General features: G+C 50.5%; 2 protein-coding genes across 9 annotated transcripts in view; one reads left to right on the forward strand and one right to left on the reverse strand.

Moving 5' to 3' along the window:
- ZNF473 (zinc finger protein 473) overlaps nt 1-7,873 on the reverse strand; it is a 13,315-nt gene extending 5,442 nt beyond the window's left edge. Inside the window, exons 1-4 of one of the 5 annotated variants that reach the window (XM_015592356.2) lie at nt 7,390-7,873; nt 4,875-5,034; nt 2,466-2,592; nt 200-289 (exon numbers count right to left, since the gene is read on the reverse strand). In XM_015592356.2, coding sequence (XP_015447842.1) covers nt 200-289; nt 2,466-2,565 — 190 coding nt within the window. In that variant the 5' untranslated portion in view covers nt 2,566-2,592; nt 4,875-5,034; nt 7,390-7,873. The other 4 variants (XM_006905008.3, XM_025048205.1, XM_025048204.1 and 1 more) reach the window with 4 other exon arrangements.
- A 155-nt stretch (nt 7,874-8,028) lies between these two features.
- VRK3 (vaccinia related kinase 3) overlaps nt 8,029-20,745 on the forward strand; it is a 20,914-nt gene continuing 8,197 nt past the window's right edge. Inside the window, exons 1-5 of one of the 4 annotated variants that reach the window (XM_015592326.2) lie at nt 8,029-8,161; nt 9,101-9,163; nt 13,093-13,252; nt 16,789-16,938; nt 18,245-18,481. In XM_015592326.2, the coding sequence (XP_015447812.1) occupies nt 13,114-13,252; nt 16,789-16,938; nt 18,245-18,481 (526 nt within the window). In that variant the 5' untranslated portion in view covers nt 8,029-8,161; nt 9,101-9,163; nt 13,093-13,113. Of the gene's footprint in view, nt 8,239-9,100; nt 9,164-13,092; nt 13,253-16,788; nt 16,939-18,244; nt 18,482-20,745 lie in introns of all 4 variants that reach the window. The other 3 variants (XM_015592329.2, XM_015592322.2, XM_015592324.2) reach the window with 3 other exon arrangements.

Raw genomic sequence — 20,745 nt, forward strand, 5'->3', positions numbered from 1 at the left:
GAAGACAAGGTGGGCATGCGAAGTGAGGGTCCCAACCTCTGTTGGGACGTGCGGACAAAAGCCAGCATGTGGCAGAGCAAAGCCCAGACGCCGGAGGTCCTGATGGTTGGGGAGAAGTACTAGGTCTGGACTGAGGTTCCGAGAACGGGGGGCCACGCCGCAGGACCCCACTGCCCTCCCCCAAGCGCCGCCCACTCACCAGGGCCTGTCGCTTCTGGACTTCCTCTCATCAGGGCCTCCGGCTCCTCCGCCACATCTGGCGGGGAGGGCAGATCGGATCCGGGGGGGTCTGCAGGGAGAGAACGGCACTGTCGTCGGCACTGTCATCAGCCAGGATACGGAGGGCCACCCAGCCGCTCGGCGGGAACCTTCCGGCACCTCCTGACCACCTGATCTTTAGCACACACTGCTGCAGGCCAGACGCTGCGCCAGGCAGCTCCGGATCCAGTGGGGGAGAGGTACCCAGAAAGCCACAATCCAGGGCGATCAGAGCTGTGACGGCTGGGGCTGGGGACACGAAGGACTTGCAACTGCTGGAGGGAACGAGCGGTCTGCCAGTTGGAGACGCCCGTACTTCCTGAGCCGGTCACCACTCTCGTTCACCCACGGACCACACCGCCTGAGGCCTCCACGGGCCAGGCCTGTGGTACGAGATGGCAGGGTCCCGGACCCAAGCAGTCCCGCATCCTGCCCTCCGCCAACTTCCTCAAGGACAGGAGCAGAGTCAGAATCCAGGGATGTGTGCTACCGTGGAGGAAAGGCCACCACTGGCTTGGAAGGTAAAGGCAGAGGCCAGGAGGGAAGCAATACAGGCAGCTTCTAGAAGCTGAAATGGAGCAAGGAAAAAGACTCCCTGGAGCCTCCAGAAGGAACGAGCCCTGCCAACACCTTGACTTTAGCCCAGTCAGACCCATTTCGAACGCCTGCCCTCCAGAACTCTAAGAGAATAAAAGTGCGCCGCTTTAAGCCACCACGTTTGCGGCGTCCTCATTTACACACACGGATGTGCGCAGGGGCATCAAGGGCAACGCATTTCCACTGTGGCCGGAGTTTAAAAACTGAAAAGACGCCGGGCTCGGCCCTCCTCTAAGCTGCTTCTGCAGCCCATGGAGTCCAGTTTGGAGAAAATCTGTCCCGACGTGACAAAATTACACCAACTCGTGGTTTCCAGTGTGCGCTCGTGTATTTTTCATCTTTCGGAATAAATTCTTCTTGTCTTTGGAGAAAGGGAAATGAGTTGATTGGGAGGAGGTGATAGTGATGTGGAGCTGGGGTGCCGTGGCCCTGGAGTCGCGTGGGTCACAACTGGCGTCTCGGCTGCCCCCGTCTGGCCCGGACCGTTCTGCTGAACTGCCTTCCTCCTGGGAATGCTGGCACGTTCCCGGCAGAGGGGGCACGTGACCAGCCCCCGATAAAAACCCTGGGGCTGCGTCTCGAACGAGCTAGCTTCCCGGGCAGACATTTCACATACGCTGTCAGACCTTGGTACTATGGGGGTTAGTGTCTCCTGTGAGACTCCACTTGGAGGGGACCCCGCAAGCTGCACTAGTCTCCCCAGACCTCACCCCATGCTCCTCCCCTCTGCTGACTGCGTCGCGTCCTTTCGCTGTGATGATTTATGGCATGAGCGTGACTATATGCTGAGGCCCGCAAGTCCTAGTAAACCATCAATCCAGGGTGTGGTCCTAGGGACCCCAACATAGCTGTGAAGATGACTCCCCCTCTTTGAACCTGTTTAAGAATGTGCAGTAAAACAGGGACAGTCACACTTCATCACAGGGGACGAGAGGATTGAAGGAGGGGGTTCTAACAGCTCATCCGGCAGAGGCCCTGGTTCCTGACATAGCATCTCCTGCTACTCATTCATTTATTAATTTAGGAACTCACATCGCAAATGCTGGGGTACACCAGTGAACAGCGCCGGTGGCTCAGGACGCCCCCATCCGGCCAGACAGTTAGAAAGTGAAGGAGCAGCGACGAGCTGGGCAGGGGAGGGAGGAGGGAGTGGAATGGGCTTGCGATGTGAGTCTCAGGCAAGGAAGGGACCAGACGGGACAGAAATACGCAGACGCTGTGTCAGCACGAGGACTCGCTCTACAGCGACAAGGTGGGAAGCTCCGCCGAGGCTCGAGTAGCAGGCGCGACCCGTTAGGGCTCTCCCCTCGTTACTACCGACGTGCGGGTCGGCTCACGCCTGGTTGCGGGGCTGTGCTCGCATTCCGGGATGTGTGGCAGCATCCCTGGGCTCTATCGCCAGGTGCAAGGAGCACCCCCCCACACCCTAAGTGGAGACAATCAAAAAGGCCACCAGGCATCGCCAATGTCCCCTGGGGGGAAGAATCAGCCAGCAGGGTACCACTGGGCTGGATCATGCTGGTTCTGGGGTGCTGAGGGGCTGAGAACTCATCCTGTGGGTGACAGGGAGTCACGGGTGATCACCGAGCAGGGCGGGGGCGCACACTCACTCAGCAAGAAGAGGTTCTGGTAGTTGTCCAGGGCTGTGTCCCAGAACACGTCCCCCTGGTCCAGCCCCAGCTGCTCCCAGTCTTCCAAGGTGAAGTCCATGGTGAAGTCCTTGAGGGTCACAAATTGCTGAAACACAACACACAGTCAGTGACTCTGGTGCTGGGGTCAAGAAGGGGCCTCACAGCTCACTCAGTGCGGCCCCCGCCTCAACGTGCCAGGCCTTTGTGAAAAACTCATCTCGAGAACCTTCAGACCTGAGACCAGGCAGCCCCATATTTTGTAAGCAAGAACACAGAGTCTTGCAGAGGAGACGTGATGTCCCCTGAAGGTCACACAAGCAGGACTTCAACCCAGGTCTGCCTGATCCTAAAATCCATTTATTTCTGGCTTTTTTTTTTTTAGTGTTTGTTCAAGATTTTAAGTTTTTATCATGGAAACTTTCAAGCATACACCCAAGTAAATACATAAATGCAAAAGACCGCCAGGTGTCCATGACACAACTTTAAGGATTACCCCCACCTCTGAAAGTGGCGACAATCACAAAGGTCACCACCAGGCATTGCCAATGTCCCCGGGGGTGCAGAATCAGCCAGCTGGGAACCACTGGGCTAGATCATTAGAAGGACATGTGTCTTTCAGCATGTCTGTTTTGTTCATTAAGCCTCTTTCCCCACCTTTACTTATTTTTTGTGGGGGCTAAAATATTTCAGAGTTAATCCCAGGTAGCATCTGATTTCAGTAGTAACAGTGGAACCCCTTACTATTACTAAACACATGCGCCATGTTCGAAGTCTGTATTCAGATTTATCTGACATCTTTTCTTCCAACTATTTTTATTGTGGTAAAATATATGTAAGAATTTCCAACTTAACCGACTTGTAGCATACAGTTCAGTGACATTAGGTACATTCACATTGTTTTGCAACCATCGCCACCATCTGCAGAATTCTGTTCATCTTGCAAAACTAAATCTATCTGTATTAAACGCTAACTCCCCAGCCCCCTCCCCCAGCCCCGGCACCCCACCATCCTGCTTTCTGTCTCTATGGTTTTGACAGGTCTGGGTTCCATGGTATGTTTTTATAGCTGGCTCGTTTAGCTCAGAATCCGAGGAGACCCATGCCCTATACTGGGGTGATGCGCCTCGGGGGGTTAACCTCCAGCCGTACACCTCCGCCCTTTACATGCCATGTTCCTGATTTAGGGTGCCACGTTCTGGACGTGGCAAACTGCTTTCTCTTGGTGTCATTCAGCTGCTCCTCTGTCCACTGCGTTTCCTGGAGACTAGTCAGTAGAGCAGCAACCTGGTGAGATTCAGTGCAACTTTGGGGGGCAGGAGCCCTCATCTGCGTTGCTGGGCCCACTTAGGGATGCGTGACTACCTGAGGTTCCTGCCTGATTGCCCAGCTTTTAGTGAAGCCACCTTTCTTAATTTTAAAACTTCCCAGTGAATAGATGTTTAGAATAAAAATTCAAATACTGGAGAAGTATTGACAATAAAAAGTGACAGCCTCCCCTCACCTCCTGGTGACAGCACCTCACCTCCTGGTGAACCCACGGTTGTCTGGTGTGCTCCTTCCAGACCTCCAGCCACACACATTTCAAGTAAAAATGAAATCTGAGCCTGTCATCTGGGTTTGGAGCGTGGCTCCACCACCTTCCCCTGTGGGTGACTGCTGGCGCGTAAGTCACATGGCCCCTCTGAGCTCCGATTCCGGCCCCATCTCATAGGGCTGCTCTGCAAAGTGACAGATGCTGCTGGGAAGCTCCTGCCTGGTTCCTAGCACACAGAAAGGACTCGACCAAAGGGCAGTTGTGTCTAGTCTGGTGGGGCTGACAGACACAGGCAGGGGCGAGCACACCTGGGTGGCTTTGAGCTACAGTGGCAGCAGCAGATGGTGCTATGGGAGACCAGAGCAGAGATGACTCCGCCTGGGAAGGCTGGGGGACTGCGCTGGGTCTTGAAGCCTGTGTCAGGCCAGCCGGGGATGGCAGGCAGCGTATTCTGGGTGTGCTGTGTTTCAGCAATTTGCGACTCTCAAGGACGTGGCCGTGGACTTTATCTTGGAGAAGTGGGAGCAGAGGGAGGAGACTGAGGAAAGGCTGGGAAGCTGGAGAGTATAGTGTAACATTTTATCACCGTCAAGAAGGGAGTGTCACTTGTGGGAAAGAGCAAGCGGTGTGGGGCTGGGGGGACAGAGAGACAGGACCCAGGAATAGGCTGAGAAACCTGGATTTTATCCAAGAAACAAGATAGATTCCTGGAAGAGTACTGGCAGGAGTGATAACGTGAGAGCTTTACGAAGATCGTTGCAGGGGCTACCACAGGACAGTGAGCCTGGGACAAAGGCAGCCAGCTGTGCAGCCTTTGGGGATGATCCACTGGGGTGGAGGGACCCTTGACTCACCTCAGTCACAGCCGACTAAAGCCGAAGCCAGAGTCCTCGTTTAAGCTCCCCCTCCTTCGCCTCCACATTCCTGGCTGGCAGGGCTGTGGGAAGGACCAAGAGGCTGGGAGGAAGTCCTCCTTCCTTCTCGGGCTGCTTTCCTCGCCATGCTGGTTGAGCCCTCGAAATGTCCAGAAGTAGAATGAGTCAGAACACGTGCTTCCCTGCAGGAATCATGACACTGTCTTTATTGAAACTGGCCCGGCCCCACATTTCCACTGTGCTTCGGCGCCTACAAAACGGCGTAATGACCATGCTCAGTACTTATTGAGTCAGGAGATTCACATTTGGAACGTTCTGTCTTGCTCACTGCCGTGTCCTAGCACAGTACATTGCCTGGCAGGTACTTTAAATATTTGTTGACAGAACACACGTCTCTAACCGAACCCCTGGGACAATGCTTCTGAGATTTCAGACCATCGTCTTTAGGATTGGAGTCCAGGTGAGTCGGCCTCCAAAACTGTTGTTATTTCTACAATAGCTGGAGTTCAACTCTTTTTTAACCACGACCCACGGTAACAAGGACAATATATATCACGACGGCTCGTTCACATATATAACCAAACAGAAGCTTCACGAGACAATACTTAACCTTACAAGGTAGAACGTACTGGGATGTTTACTATCCTTGTCACTTTTATTTTACTTCATAGAAAAAAATTATGGTGACTGCCCACTGAGTTTTATTTTCATGACGCACAATATGCAAAACACTATACCATAGGGCGTATTCCACATCTGTAGCCACTATGAATTTCCTAAGGAGCATATATCTATGCAGCATTGAAAACACTCCACATCACGAAGCGGCAGGATGACTTAATGACACAGGTCCACAATTCGTAAGCCTCTGAGGCCAGATGTGCTTTGAAATTCAGAAATGATCAGATTTTTAAAAGGTGATATACATTTATTCAACATATTTCATTAACACCCCAGTGCAGTGTGGGACAAACAGCATTTTGTTATCGAACAGTCAGTGTTTCTAGAGTGAAGGGTAAAATATACTCACTCTAGGTCGGATAATGAAAGGTTATAAATCACAGCAGTTCTGGTCAGGTTTGGGCACCAAAGTGAAAAAAAGAACGGTCTTCAGAACTTTCTAGATTTTGTGATTGCAGCTAAGGCAATGTAGTAGACTGATAAGTGCTAACACAATGATTTTTCTCACGTGACAGAGATTAAATCTAGACACATGAGTATAACTTGATCCATAGACGTTTTATTTGACCCACAGTGTCGGCAGATAGGAAGTTTCCGAAAGAAAATTATTTTAAGTAGTCCCAAACTTGAAAACTGAGAAAATTCACCTAAAAATTCAGTTTCCAGCTTCTGAAAAATCTGAGAATTGGGTCAGGCTGGGTCTGCGATCCCACGGAGCTAGTTAGCTGCAGCTGATTAAAACTAACCCCCCACCCTCAAAGATGGGGCAAGTGCTGCCTGATGCCCCCCGCGTGTCTCTCCTTCACCTGCTCTGCCTGGCCCTCGTGAACATCTGCGCTTGAGATCTGTCTAGTTTCCAAATCACCTTCGGTCCCTATCTCATACACTCTCAGCCCTGGGAGGGAAGGGGCTGGAGGGAACCTTCATGTGACCACGCTCAAGGTCACCCAGCCTGTCAGAGTGACTTGAGCCAAACAATTACAGGGCTGAACCACCTTGGGCCCTGGAGTCTCGCCTCTTCTTAGTGTGGGATCATAACCAGATCATTCGCCCTTTCTGTGCCTCAGTTTCCATATATACAAAATGGGGCAAATAAAACAGATCCACAACCCCTTATCTTTAATCCTAAACAACAAAATGCTCTATAAACCAGGGCTTTATTCATAAACTGGCAGCAAAACTTAACCCGAATTGTCACTGTAGTCTCTTCCCTTCAGTGTGACTTTTCACGCCTTTCCCGACAGAAACATTCGAGTGCCCCAGATTCCACCGGGAGTGCTGCTCAGTTATAAAACATGAACCCTATCAATCTCCGTAAGTCTGGTTCCCGAGATGACTCTGGGGCCAGGGGTATCGGGTAAGGCCGGGGAGCGACACTGATCTGTCACCGATGCTGCGGAGGTGACGGAAGAGAACGCGAGGACAGCACGGCGCCTGCCACACCGAAAGCGCTCAAAATAAACGCTCGATCCTTTGACCTCTCCAAGAACCCGCATCCGTTCGCCCTGCCCAGTTCTGTCAACGGCTTCAGGCGACACACCCGCTCCTCCTGCCTCGGTTTCCCCAGCCCCCAAATAAAACAGGCCCGCTCCTCTCGAAGGCTGCCGATGAGGGCTGGAAACCACTTCAGCCGGAGCCCCGGCCCGTAGCAGCCTCTGAACGAGAGCTCAAGACTCCACGTCGACCCACCGCCCACGACGACGCGCCCTCTGCGGCTGTCGCCCCAGAAGCCTTCCGTCCGTCACCCTTCTGGAAGGACCGAGCCCCCAAACCTCTAGAGTTCCCAGTGACCGCAGCCCCGGTGTCTCCTCACCTCGAGACTGCCGTCTGCCAAGTTAACAGACGCGACCCTAGCCCGGGGGGCGGGACACGAAACCCCCCTCACGCGCGCCGCGCCGCAGCCACTTCCGGTGCCGCGCGAAACCTCCTTCGCGTTTCCCCACGCAGCGTCCTCCGCGCCGGCGCCGAGACGCCCTTTCCCAGAGGGCTAAGCGGCCGCGTTCGCGTCTCCATCCGCTTCCTCGGCCTCAGGAGTCCTGCTGCGCGCTCCGCGGGGGGAAACAGAACAGAAACAGAGTCGGGACCGGGTGCCAACTGGGTGTTGTAGCCCAGCGTTTACCCTATTGAAGAACAATCTAACTAGCCGCCCCCTGACTCTCCCAGAAGACAGGGAGGCTCTTCCCTGTCTTAAGTAGACCGCCGGGGGGTTGCCGTAGAAACGCGTGGAAGTAGGGGGCGGAGTTGAGGCGGAGAAATAATGGAACCTCTTCTGATTGGCGGAGAGGTGCCTCATAGTTCATCCCTTCTTACTATTGGTTCCACGTGGACACATGCGCAGTAGAACGAGACCGTATTCCACAGGGTATGGCAGTGGGGTGGGGCCGAGAGGGAATGATCCCGCCCCGACCCGCTGTCGGAGGGCTGGCCTGCCGCGAAGGCGTCTGGGAAATGGAGTTCCCTGGAAAGCACAGCCCGGGGCCAGTCGAGAGGTCAGCAGCGCCTGCGCGGGCGCAGCCCCGCCTCAGGGCAGAGGATGCGCGCGCAGCACCGTCCGTCCCAGCGGAAGTTTCCGCGGGGCAACTGAGGTGAGTCTCCGTCCCCGCGGTGGACCCGAGGTTTGGCGGCGGATATTTGGTCTCCACTCCGCTCACCGAGTCCAGAGGTGAGGGGAAGGCGAGGCTTAGCAGGGGGAGGTCTCCTGATGCCCCATCCTCACTCTGGTCGTGGTGCTTGTGACGTCAGCACGAGCCTTTGTGGGAGGTGGAACGCCCGGGGGCGCGGTGTGGGATGAGAGGAACTTCTTCTGGTCGCCGGCGAAATTGGCCTGTCCTAACGGTCCCAAAACCCTTTTGGTTCTTGGTGTCGGGCGTGGCTACGACTGAGACAGGCGGAGCTAATGGGGAAATTGACCGACGCCCCGCCTTAGCATCACGTCATTCCTGGTTTCTGCTTAGGGCGGAGCCGAGGCAAGTCACGGTCACCTAAACCAACTGTCCCTCCTGCGCCCAGGTGGAGTCTAGCCTTTAGCTCTTTTATTGTTCTAGTCTTACAACCTTCCAGGAGGGACACAATACTTAACACATAGCAGATGTTCAGAAAATATTTGTCGAATAAAATAAGTGGATGAATGAATTTCAAAGACTGGCCGGAGTGTTGGAGCCTTCGGTTTTAGTCCTGAACTAGCTATGTGACCTTTTGGACAGGTGTCTTTAGCACTCTGAGACCCCTCTTTCTTCCATCCATATTTATTGAGCGTTTACTATAGCACTATCTCTAAACTATTAAATAGTTAGTTGCTCATCGGTTTATTATCTTGTCTCCCCCCACCCCCCTGTTTGTTTCCTTTGCTGCTGTATCCCCAGTGGTTGGCACATCTTAACAAGTTCAGTAAATAATTATTGAACGAATGCATGGAATTAGCACATTCTGGCTATTTGGCCAATGCTCAATAAACATTAACCGTTATCTTTCACTTACACGTGAAGTAAACCTGAGTCAGACTGTCCACCTTTATTCACTTACAGGACACTGTTAAGATGGAGTTTCCAGACCAGTGAATCTGAGTGCCAGACTGTGACCCCATAAAGGTACCGTTTCTTTGGGCACGTGACCCTTAAGCCCCATTCCCCACCATCAGCCTGCTACTGCTGCATCTTGTCTGTGTTTCTGCTCTCAAACCTCAGTCCCAGGAGGACTGTTATCATGAGCATGACAGGGTCACTGGGTTAGGCGCTCGCCCCATCCTGGAGGCCATCTTTATACAAGGGCACTTGGCACCTGGGGAAATTCTGCTTAAAGCAAAGCCAGTTAAAACTGGCACAGATTTTCAAATTTTCGTTTACATAAGTAATCTAGCAAAGTCTCAGTGTGTGACTCAGACTAGGCTAGACTGTGCTGCAGTAACAACCACCGAACCTCAGTGGCTTAACCAAACACAAGTTTCTCACTAGTACAAAGTCTGGAACAACCCTTCAGAGTAGCCATTCTCTAGGCAATCTTGATCTTATGGCTCCATCGACACAAGGGCTTCAGGTTTGTCGTGGCCCAAAGGAGAAAGAAGACGTGGTGGTGACTCCTCTAGCTTGACAAAACGGCTTAGCAGTATTTATACCTTTGAGAAGCTAGAGCTAGCCATTTCAGTATTATTACCGGAACAACAGATTCTTAAGTTACACGACCGATCAGAATTACAGACTTCTTAGAGGCTTAGGGATATCTGACGGCAGTCTATGCAATCAGATGTATTACACAACTGCTTTGTGAGAAATAACGAAAGGATAGTTTACACTACAGTGTGGTTTCTTCTCTTCTGCAGGCCAAGGAGAAGAGGGACACTTTTCTCTGGCTGAGATTCCTTTCACTAGCTGTTTGGACAGCCTCTGTTTTTCAAGGGCGGTGCTGGAATTGCATAAAGCAGCACCGAGAGGAAGTGGAGAGGCCCGAGAGGCTCAGAACTTAGGATATGGAAAGAGAAAAGGGAAAAAAAACAATATTAGCAAATAGAATATAATAAGTGGGGTACCGGGCATGATATAGTAATAACAACCACTGACATAAAAGGCTTTCCATGGGCCAGGCCCTGCTCGCAGCACTTAACTATAAATATTCATTTAGGCCTCACAACCACTCTGTCAAGTGGATGCTGTTAGAAAGCCTATTTCACTCTCGAGCAGGCTGAGGCACAGAGAGGCCAGGTAAGGTGCACGGCATGTAGCAGATCTAGAATTGAAATCCAAGCAGCCCAGGACCAGAGCCTTTGATTTTAAGGACTCCACCGTTTTGTGATTGCAATGGAGACCAACCTTTACAGCAAATAAAGGAAAAGGGTTTGATTATGCTAAGCTAGACACAGAAAGATAAATGTCGCATTCTCTCTCTCACTTATATGTATAGAATCTAAAAAACAGGTCGATTCCATAGTAGCAGAGAGTTGAACAGTGGTTACCAGAGGCCGTGGGGGAAAGGGGGAGACATTGATCGAAGGGTGCACATGTCCAGTTATGAGATGAATACGTTTTGGAGACCTAAGCTATGGCCCGTCAACTGTAGTAAGTAATACTGTATCGTATACTTGAAATTTGCTAAGAAAGTAGATCTCAAAGCTTTCACCACACAAAAAAATGGTAGATATGGGAGGCGACAGATTTGATAATTAGTTTGATTGTGGTACTCATTTTATGACATATACATATATCAAAACGTTACATGCACCTTAAACGTATACAATTTTTATTTGTCAAAAACAAAAATAAAAAGAGAACTTTCTCTTACAAAGTGAAATGAAGCCACGAGCACAAGTTTATTTCAATTTCTGTTTTGATAGTCCAGCTTATGATTGGTCGTGTACATTAAGTCTTAGAATAAAGAGCAAACAAGATAATTTTTTTCTTTTGATATTGGAAATATATTCATCGAAGTGCCTATTGCACTGTCATCCTTATTGATTTTCCCTTCACTTATTACCTAGTTTAATCCTCCTCTTATGGGCTAAACTGTGTCCCTTAAAAATTTGTATGTGGAGACCTAACCCCAAACTCCTCAGAATGTGATCATATTTGGACATAAGGCCTTTAAAGAGATAACGAAGTTAGAATGGGTTTGTTAAGGTGGGCCTGCTATGATCTGAATGTATGGGTTCCTCCAAAATTCATATGTCAAAATCCTAATGCCCAATGCGATGGCATTAGCAGGTGGGGCCTTTGGGAGGTCGTGAGGGTGGGGCCTCATGAATAATTAATGCTCTTATAAAAGAGACCCCAGAGAGCTCCCTAGCCTCTTCCACTACATGAGGACACAGAGAAGTTGTCAGTCTGTACCCCAGGAGAAAGCCTTTGCCAGAAGCCAACCGTGGTGGCACCTCGATCTTGGACTTTTCCATCTCCAGAGCTGTGAGAAATAAGTTTCTGTTGTTTATAAGCCACCTGGTCCGTGGCATTTTGTTATAGCACCCCAAACAGACTAAGACAGGGTCCTAATCCAGTATGACTGGTGTCCTGATAAGAAGAAATTAAGACACAGACAGAGGGATGACCACGTGAGGACACAGTGAGAAGGCAGCCATCTGCAAGGCAAGGAGAGAGGCCTCAGAAGAAGCCAAACTTGCTGATGCTTTTATCTCAAACTTCTAGCTTCTAATATTGTGAGAAAAATAAATGCATATTGTTTAAGCTACCTAGTCTGTGGCATTTAGTATGGCGGCCCAAGCAAACAAGTAGGCCTGCCATATCTTCATTTGTCATAGGCTCTATGTGGATTTGGGTTTTGATTTTTAAGGTATTAGGAAATATTTCAAAGATGCACAAGGCTTAGAATATAATGCGGTGAATACCCACTACCTCAGGATAGTCAGGATAGGATCGGCTATGCTACACTGACAAATAAACCCTGGGATCTCAGTGGCTCAGTATAGCATAAGTTTATTTGCCAATCATGAGATTCCGATGTGAACCAGTCATCCCTCCGTCATCTCGTAGCTGTGCCACCTGGCGTACGTGGCCTCCAGGGCCATCCCTGCAAGGAAGCGGAGGATGGAGGAGGTACTCTGGCTCTTAACTGCCTCAGCTGGAAAATGACTTCCATTCATACCCCATTGGCCAGAACTAGTCATGTGGCCCCAATCTAACCGCAAGGGACCCTGGGAAGTATAGGGGAGCATGTGGCTATTCAGTGAGCATCAACCGTCATCTGCCTAATCCCCATTATGTGGTTCAAGAAATAAATATCACGATTTGCAACGACATGGATGGACCTAGAGGTTATTATACTGAGTAAAATAAGTTAGAAAGATAAATACCATATGATTTCACTTATATATAGAATCTAAGGAACAAAAAGAACAAACTAATCAAAATAGACTCAAAAATATAGTGGACAATTTGGTGACGGACAGAAGGGAGGGGGAGTTGGGGGGCTGGGAGAATGAGGTGAAAGGTTAAAGAAGTACAAATTAGTAGCTGATGGATGATAATGGAGATGGGGAGCATGGCATAGGAACGCAGTTAGCATTAATATGATGGCTAAGTGGAGGGCCAGGGGAGGGAAGGAGCAGTTGGGATTGTTTTATGAACTATATAGACATCTACCCGATATGTTGTATACTTGAAACTATTAAAAAAAAAATAAAAAAGTATAGAGGATAAAATTGTCACATTTGAGATTGATATTGTAATTGATATTCATATTAGTAACCATGGGTCTTCAATAAAGGTGAACTAATGATTTCAAAAAGAAAGAAATGACCACAGATGCTGTCGAAGACCCTCTGGGTGCCTGTGATTGGAGTAGCTCTCCAGCATAATTTTCATTGACCTCAAGGCATTCTCGTATCTTTTGTGAGCTTTGTACCTTTGTTCTGCTTCCTTCCTGTCCTGGGCCATTAGGGAGAGACAGAGAGCTAGAGGCTGGATGCAGTGGGCGGAAACTCTTTTTAGCAGCTTCCGGAGAGAGTGTAATCTGGGAGTGATCACTTTCCTCGGCAATGTATTAAGCTTCTCCTCCCACTTCCTGTTCTCTCCAGCCCCTACTTCTGTTTTCTAGCATGGTCACCTTCTGTCCAGATTGTGGCAAGAGTATCAAAGCAGCATTCAAGTTCTGTCCCTACTGTGGGAAGTCTCTGCCTGCCGAGGAGCATGTGGGATCCCAGACCTTTGTCAGACCACTTTCGTCATCCTTCCGAGGTAAGGACCAGGGCCTTGAGCTTGTACCTGGAGGAGGGGTGAGGCGCATGGCGCGGGTGTTTGCAGAGGGGGCGCAGAGCCCTTTGCAGCCTGTTTGACTCTGCATTGGCACAGGAGAAGCCCGGAGCTCAGGCTCACTCTGTACCCAGTTTGTCAATCTCATGGCTTTCGAGTTGACAGCTTACATATTTCTGACTACAGCCTGGACTCCCCCCGAAATCCAGATTCATACGTCAGACTGCCTGCTTGACATCTATTGGATGTCCCATACATGTCTCCACTGCCCAGGGCTGAGCTTCCGATGTGACTGCCCCCGCATCTGCCCGTCCACAGATTTCCCCATCGTGGTAAACGGCAGTTCTCGCGCTTGACCGTGGGGGCATCCTGTGTCCTCTCCCCGCACCCCTCAACTCCGACGCTCTAGCATGTCTTGTCAGCCCTCCGTTTAAAATCAGTGTCAAATCAGACCACTTCCTGCCACCTCCTCTGCCACCACCCGGGTCCATCCCACCTTCACCTGTCACCAGATTGTTGCAGAATCCTCCCCCTGGTCTCCCCGCTGCTGCTCCATCCCCTACGGGTGTCTTCACCCAAGACTCTGTTAAAACAAAGTCACACCTGTCATTCCTCTGCTCACCATCTTGCCAGGTCAGGCCCCACGCGATTGGGTCCCCGTTGTCTCTCAGAGCTCACCTGACCTTGTTGCCACTGCTTACGTGGCTCCAGCCACCCAGGCCCCCTCACTCTTCCTCCACACCTCAGGAGTGCCTGGGCCTCTGAGCCATCACACGTGCTGTTCTCTCTCGCTGGGTGTTTCTCCCTCATCTGGTGCGTGATCCACTCTTCCATTTCCTTCAGGTCTTTATTCAGTTGTCACCTTCTCAGCAAGGCCCTCCCTGACATCTCTGATTGAATTCACATCATCCCTACATGTGACAGTCCCTGTCCCCTGCTCCTGCTTTATATTGCCTTTTGGTACTTGCCAGCAGTAAATGCAGTATTTTACTTATTTATGATGTTTTTCATCTTTAAGCTCCAAAAGGCCAGAAATTTACTATGGTTTGTAGGCTGTGCTGATTGTGGTTTGTAACCTGCTGTGAGCACAGCACCCTGGACTGTTCCAGGCACAGAATTGGGTGCTGAGAAATCTTATTGATCGACTGACTGACTGAACAAGATATCAGGCATGGGTCCTTGCCAATGGCAAGGCCAAGCACAGATCCTACAGTGATAGATCAAAATGGATTTACTCATCTGAAGCCCACAAAAGAAAGTTGGGATACGTAGCAGGAAGTTCAGCAACACTTATTTTATCATTTGGGATTGTGTCTGGCTACAGGTAACAGAAAACACTACTCATGCTAAAGGTTTTAAACAAATGGGTTTATATTTCTTACTAACAAAGTCCGGAGGGGACACTCCAATACAGGGATAGTGTCCCCATGATGCCCTAAGGGACCCAGACTCCTCCTGTTTTTCCACTCAGTCATCCTCAGTATATGCTTTCTGTTCTCATGCTTATTGCGTTGAATTTTCAAGATGGCTTCTCCATCTCCAGTGTCGCATCTCCATCCCAGGCAGATGCCAAGAGAATTTGCCTTGGCCTGAGTTCAGCATCTGAGTTTAACTCCAGTCTTTCCTAATGCCAGCCTAGGGCCAGTTCATTATTCACTCACTCAGTTATCGGCAACGAACATATATGGAGCATCTGTTCTGCGCTTGGTGCTGTGTAGTAACAGATGAGATGGACCTGGTTTCTGGTCTCTCAGAGCTTTTGGAGCCCAGTAGGGCAAACAGACATTGACTAAGCAGTTGCCTGTAGAGTTCGCGGTAGCAAAGGGAAGTGGATGGTCCACAGAACACGTAAGGGACATATGTTCTGTGGACATCAGGGAAGGCTGCCCGAGGTGGGTAATATTTGAGCTGAGACCTGGGAATGATAAAAGTTAGCCAGGTGAAGAGTAGGGGACGACGTGAGGGGATCAGAACAAGTGTTCCTTCCTCATACCATTGGGACATGGTATGAGGAAGGCCGTGAGGTGGGAGGAGCCATGCGTGTTGGAGAAATATAGGAGGACATCCCGATGGGGACAGAGAGGCGGGGCCTTGGAGATCATGGGAAGGGTGTCCAGTGATCACTGACGTACCGCGCAGCTCTAGGAGCGTTTCTACCAAATAGGAGACACAGCACGATCTGCATTTCAGAAAGACCTCTCTGGCTGCTATGTGTGGAAAGTAGATGAGAGGCATGGAAACCAGTTAGGCCGTTAACAGGAGCCTGGGGAATAACCACGCTGGTTGAGGTGGTGTCAGTTGAAAGACGACGTCTGTTTTTCACAATATAGCAGACCAGCTGATAGGTAAAAGCCCTTTATGGTTCAGCATAGCACAAAATGCTAGATTAAATGTAAAGAATCTCTTTTTTAAAAAAACATCGGGCTGCGTGGTAGAATAATAAGGGAATTCCATAGAAGTGAGAAAGGATAAGAAATCACAGACCCACAGGGCCGAGCAAATGCTGTTGGTCCCGGGCTGCTTGCTGGTCATTAGTGGCCTTTAGTCTGGGTCTTAATGGGGTAAAGGAAACAAAACTTAGGGCCCGATCAGCACAGGAGGTGTGAGTGGAAACCCGTAAAACCTGGGACTCTTCAGTCTGTAAGCTAGAACAAAAAATTGCCCCACTCAGAAAATTGGCAGAGACATTTGTCTGTCTCGGCCTTGGTTGTAGGTGAATAAAGGAAGAAGGTCTTCTCTGAGGATTCCTAACCAGGACCTCACATTCTCACCAGTTTGGGGCCAGAGTTCATGCTGAACTGTGTGCCCCCCTCCCCTCGCCAAAAAAAAAAAAGGCAGGAAAGTGTAAAATGATGAGGTGTGGGTGCCCCTCCCCAGCTGAGGCATATCTTTTTAGGAAACACACTTTAAAGACAGACCTCAGAGAATTTTGACGGCCACATGAGCTCCCAGTCAGTCAACAGAGATACGTGGAAACAAACCACTGTCAGGAGAAATGACAAATCCAGAATCAGACCCGCATTGACCAGAGATCTTGGAATTAACAGACGAGACTGTGTACAGAACCCCTTTAATATATTTAAAGACATAAAGGAAGAAATTGAACATATAGTGAAGGAACAAAAATAGTTGGAAATGACACGGCACATTTGCAGAGGAACCAAGTAACACCTATGATGATCAAAAGAAATGTCACCATTTCATTCAGAAACTCATTGGATGGTTTAAACTGTAGACTAGACACAGCTGAAGGGTGAATAGTGAACTGGAAGACAGGTCTGAGGAAATTACCCAGAAGAGAGCACATAGTGTCAAAGTGATTGAAGATACAAAAGAGAGGCAAGACCCCTGGGGGAAAGAATAACTGAAACAAAGGAATAGTTTGCTTAGATGTTTAGGTGATAAAAGCAGCAAGACTTGGCCGTGAGGGTCAAAAGGAAGAGAACGGTCAGAGTTTCTGGTTCAGCGGGTCCTGGAAAGGCCTTCGTCACGCTAGTCTGCATTGGTCTTCCTTTCTCTAGGCTCAAAGAAAGAGAGGGACACCAGTTCTGAAATCTCTCCCAAGAAAGTGAAGTGGTCCGGCTGTGTCACTTCTCCCTCATCATCCCTCTTCTCAAACTATGACAGTTCTGGGTCTGAAGATAACCTGAGTCCCCGTGAGAAGCCCAAAGGTAAGAGTTCGGATCCATCGCCCTGACTCTGGATGGTGAAAAGCCAGGTCATCTGACCATGCTTAGGGCCCGTTCCCCTGCTCAGGCATCACTTACACTTGCCTGGACCCTCACCCCAGCATCCTCCCCACCTCCCAGCCTCTAGGCTCCTCCTCCAATCCATCTCTTCACAGCTGGGGCTGACCCCACCACTCCCTGCTCATAGCCCCCTACTGTCCCCATCGCCCCGCAGTGCACCCTCTTCAGCCTAGCATCTGCGACTTTCGGGTCTGGTTCCTGTTTTAGCTCTAACCACAGCCTCGTGCACAGAAAACTCACTTTTTGGAAATACTTTTTAGGGTCTTCAGCTTCTGGGCTTTGCCAAGTCCATGCCCTCGGCCCAGGGCGCTCTTACCTCCCTTTGCCTGGCACGCTGCCACTTTTCCTGTACTCGGGGTCAGGTCTCTAGGAAGCCTCTCCTGGGCCCGCAGGCTAGATCAAGGCCACCTCATCTCCCTCCAGAGCCTCTCTTTGTCCTCTTTGGGCACCCTCCGTGCCAATGCCACTCCCATTTAAGCACATGTCCCCCCAGGCTCCTTGTCCCTTTCTGCCCTACTTGCTGGACTGAGAGGCCTTCAGAGGCAGGGACGAGGTACGCTCATCTGTGTGTGCCCCATGCCAGCCAGTGAGCGTGGGAAGCTTGACCGTGTGCGCCCATCTCCTTACCACCGGACCCTCAGATCTGAAGTCGCAGCCCTCAGTGCCTCGTCTCTGTCCTTCGTCATTCTCCAGGCCCCATTGCCCCTTGCTGTTCTGTGCCGTGGGTAGATGGTGGGTGGGAGGAATGCAGTAGGTACCAGCTTTTCCTGTGTCCTTGTCTGTCTCCTTAACACCACCACCACATTCTCTTGCGGTCTGGACACCATTCAAGGACAAGGCCTCGGTCTAACAAATTTCTGGGCCCTTTTTATACTCAGCATAAGGCCAGATCCTGTTTTAGGATGCTTTTAGTTGAATGTCTGGAGACTTTTTGCCCCCCTGGCAAACTTCTACTCATCCAACAAGACTGAACTCAAATGTCCCCTCCTCCAGGAAGCCTCCTCTGACTTCTCCAGTTTCTTTCTCATACTCTTCTGTACTGCCCTCTCTCAGACTCAGTTCTGACCAGCCATGTCCAGGTCCAACTTTGCCACCAAATTAGCGGCTCCCAAGAGAAGAGCCCGGGCCTGACTCATGGCTGGGTCCCCAGCTTTGTCACACAGGCCCTGACCCATGAAAGGTCCCAGGAAGTTTTGTTGGACACCTTATTCTGACCATTCTCCTGCAGGGTCCTGGAGCAGACCGTCAACGCCTAAAAGCAGCCCGCAGACAACCAAACAAAGCCCGCAGACAACCAAACAAAGCCCGCAGACAACCAAGCACAGCCCTCAGACACTGAAGCGGAGCCGGGTGACCACCTCACTCCAGGCTTTACCCACAGGGACAGTGGTAATAGACAAGAGTGGGACTCACTGGAAGCTGGGACCCCTCCAGACCAGGGACAGCCAGGGCATTCTCTATGAAGGTACGCTCTGTCCACAGGTGGGCCGGTGCTGGGCAGGGCCGGGCTGTCTTGGAGCCAGGGGAAGGGGAGGGGGACCCCTTTTGGAGAATGGAAATGGAAGCCATATCCCAGCCACAGACCTGCCTCATCACAGATTTCTCTTAGACTGGAGACTACAGACCTGTCCAACTGCAGGGGCTGGGCAGGTAGAGTAAATGGTTGCAGGAGGCTGGGAGTAAGGCAGTTTGGAGTGGTGGGGACTGTGGCCAACTGGAGGGGCACACTTTTCAGCTCCACCTACTGGTGTCATGTGGAAGTGCAGGCCCAGTGTGGCCGAATGATGAGGTGAATGATGATTCTGTCTACTCTTCAGAGACAGGATGGACAGTGCCCCAGTTTGGTTTGAATGTTGAGATTAATGATGTCACTCGCACAAAGAGGATGTGAAAGGTTTATTGCCTGCATAGTCGTTTCTGGGAGAGCAGGTCTAAACTACACTGAGAGCAAAGAAAGGCGCCTGACCTGGGTTTTTGTTGCGGTTGAGGGGCGGGGCCAGGGCGAGGGTTCACACACACGGGCCAGGGCCTCCTGTGGTTCGTCTCCCACCAGCACCAAAGGAAGGAGCCCCAGGCTTTCTCATCAGCTCATGCAGTTCTGGGGCGGGAGGGAGGAGGCAAGGCCAGGCTTAAAAGCCGTCAGAAGTCGGATGTCAAAAAACAGAGTCAGAGACTTTGTTAGAATGAGGAAAATAATAACTGCACTGAAAGTATTAACATTTACTGAATGCTTACTCAAGACCAAGCCCTCCGTTCTAAGCACTTTATGTAGTTTGGGGAGGTTTGCAATCTTTTAATCGAGGAAGAAAACTTATGTAACATAAAATTCTGTTTTAAAGTGTGCAGTTCAGTGGGTCCATGTACATTCATGTACCATCACCACTAATTCCAGAATATTTCCATCACCCCGAGAGGAAACCCCGTGCCTTCTAGTGGGTTCCTCTCAGCCCCCCTCTTTCCAGCCTCAGGCTGCCACTGATCTACTGTCTCTGTGGACGTGCTCGTTCTGGACATTGCAGACAGATGGAGTGGCCTTTTGTGCCTGGCTCCTTTCCCTCAGCGTGGTGGTTTTAAGGTCCATCCATGTTGTAGCATATGCCAGTACTTCATTCCATTTTATGGTTGAATGATAAATATTTTAGGGTGTGCAGTATCACATTTGGTTTATCCACTTATCAGCTGGTGGACATTTGGTTGTTTCCACTTTGGGCTGTGATGAATAATGCCGCTGTGAACCCTTGTGTGCAGGTTTTTACGTGGATATACGTTTGCTTCATAAAGTCATCCCTCGGTATCCATGGGGGATGGGTTCTAGGACTCCCTGCAGATACCAGAATCGGAGGATGCTCAAGTCTCTTATATAAAACGGCACAGTATTCACATGTAACCTCCACACGTCCTCTCGTATGCTTTCAGTCTCTCTAGATGACTTAAGATACCTAATACAACGTAAATGCTACACAAATAATTGTTCTACTGTGTTGTTTAGAAAATAACGACCAGAAAAAAATACGTACACGTTCGGTATTAATACAACCCGAGGGGTTGAAGGCTGCCTCTGACGGACGGGCGGGGCTAGGCTAAGGCAGCAAGTCCTTCCTGGAGGAGGGATCTGTATCCATCATGTGGCACCTACCCACACATGTAGACAAACGCAGATAGGGTATGTTAGCGTCCTCAGAACCCCTTCCAGGCTCAATGATACTCTAGGATAGCGGTCCCCAACCTTTCTGGCACCAGGGACCAGTGTTCCTATGAGCATCTAACGCCTGGCGATCTGAGGCAGAGCTGAGGCGGTGATGCTCACGCTGAGGAGCAGCTGCAGACACACGTGAACCCTCGCTCGCCCACCCACCACTCCCCTCCTGTGCGCCCCAGTTCCTAACAGACCCCGGACCAGTACCGGTCCACGGCCCAAGTGCTGGGGAACCCTGCTCTAATAGGACCCATAGGCATCAGCACACACTCACACTCGTGCCATGATGCATTGCAGCGTGGTGCACAGAGCACAGTCAGCAAGGGGTGAGGCACATGGGGCAGAGTATGAGGGAGACCAGAGCAACTCCCGGGGTCTTCTCCCCATGGAGCCACACAGGATGTGCAGCAAGGTGTGACAGTGTCTGAACTGTTGCCTGCCCGGCCCACAGGGTTTTCATCAAGGGCTGGTCACATGGGCACCCTCTGTCTGGAACTTACTGACATTCCAGACTCCCAGGAGGCAAGCAGTTC

The sequence above is a fragment of the Pteropus alecto genome, unplaced genomic scaffold (assembly GCF_000325575.1).
Source record: "Pteropus alecto unplaced genomic scaffold, ASM32557v1 scaffold41, whole genome shotgun sequence".
Classification (NCBI taxonomy): Eukaryota; Metazoa; Chordata; class Mammalia; order Chiroptera; family Pteropodidae; genus Pteropus; species Pteropus alecto.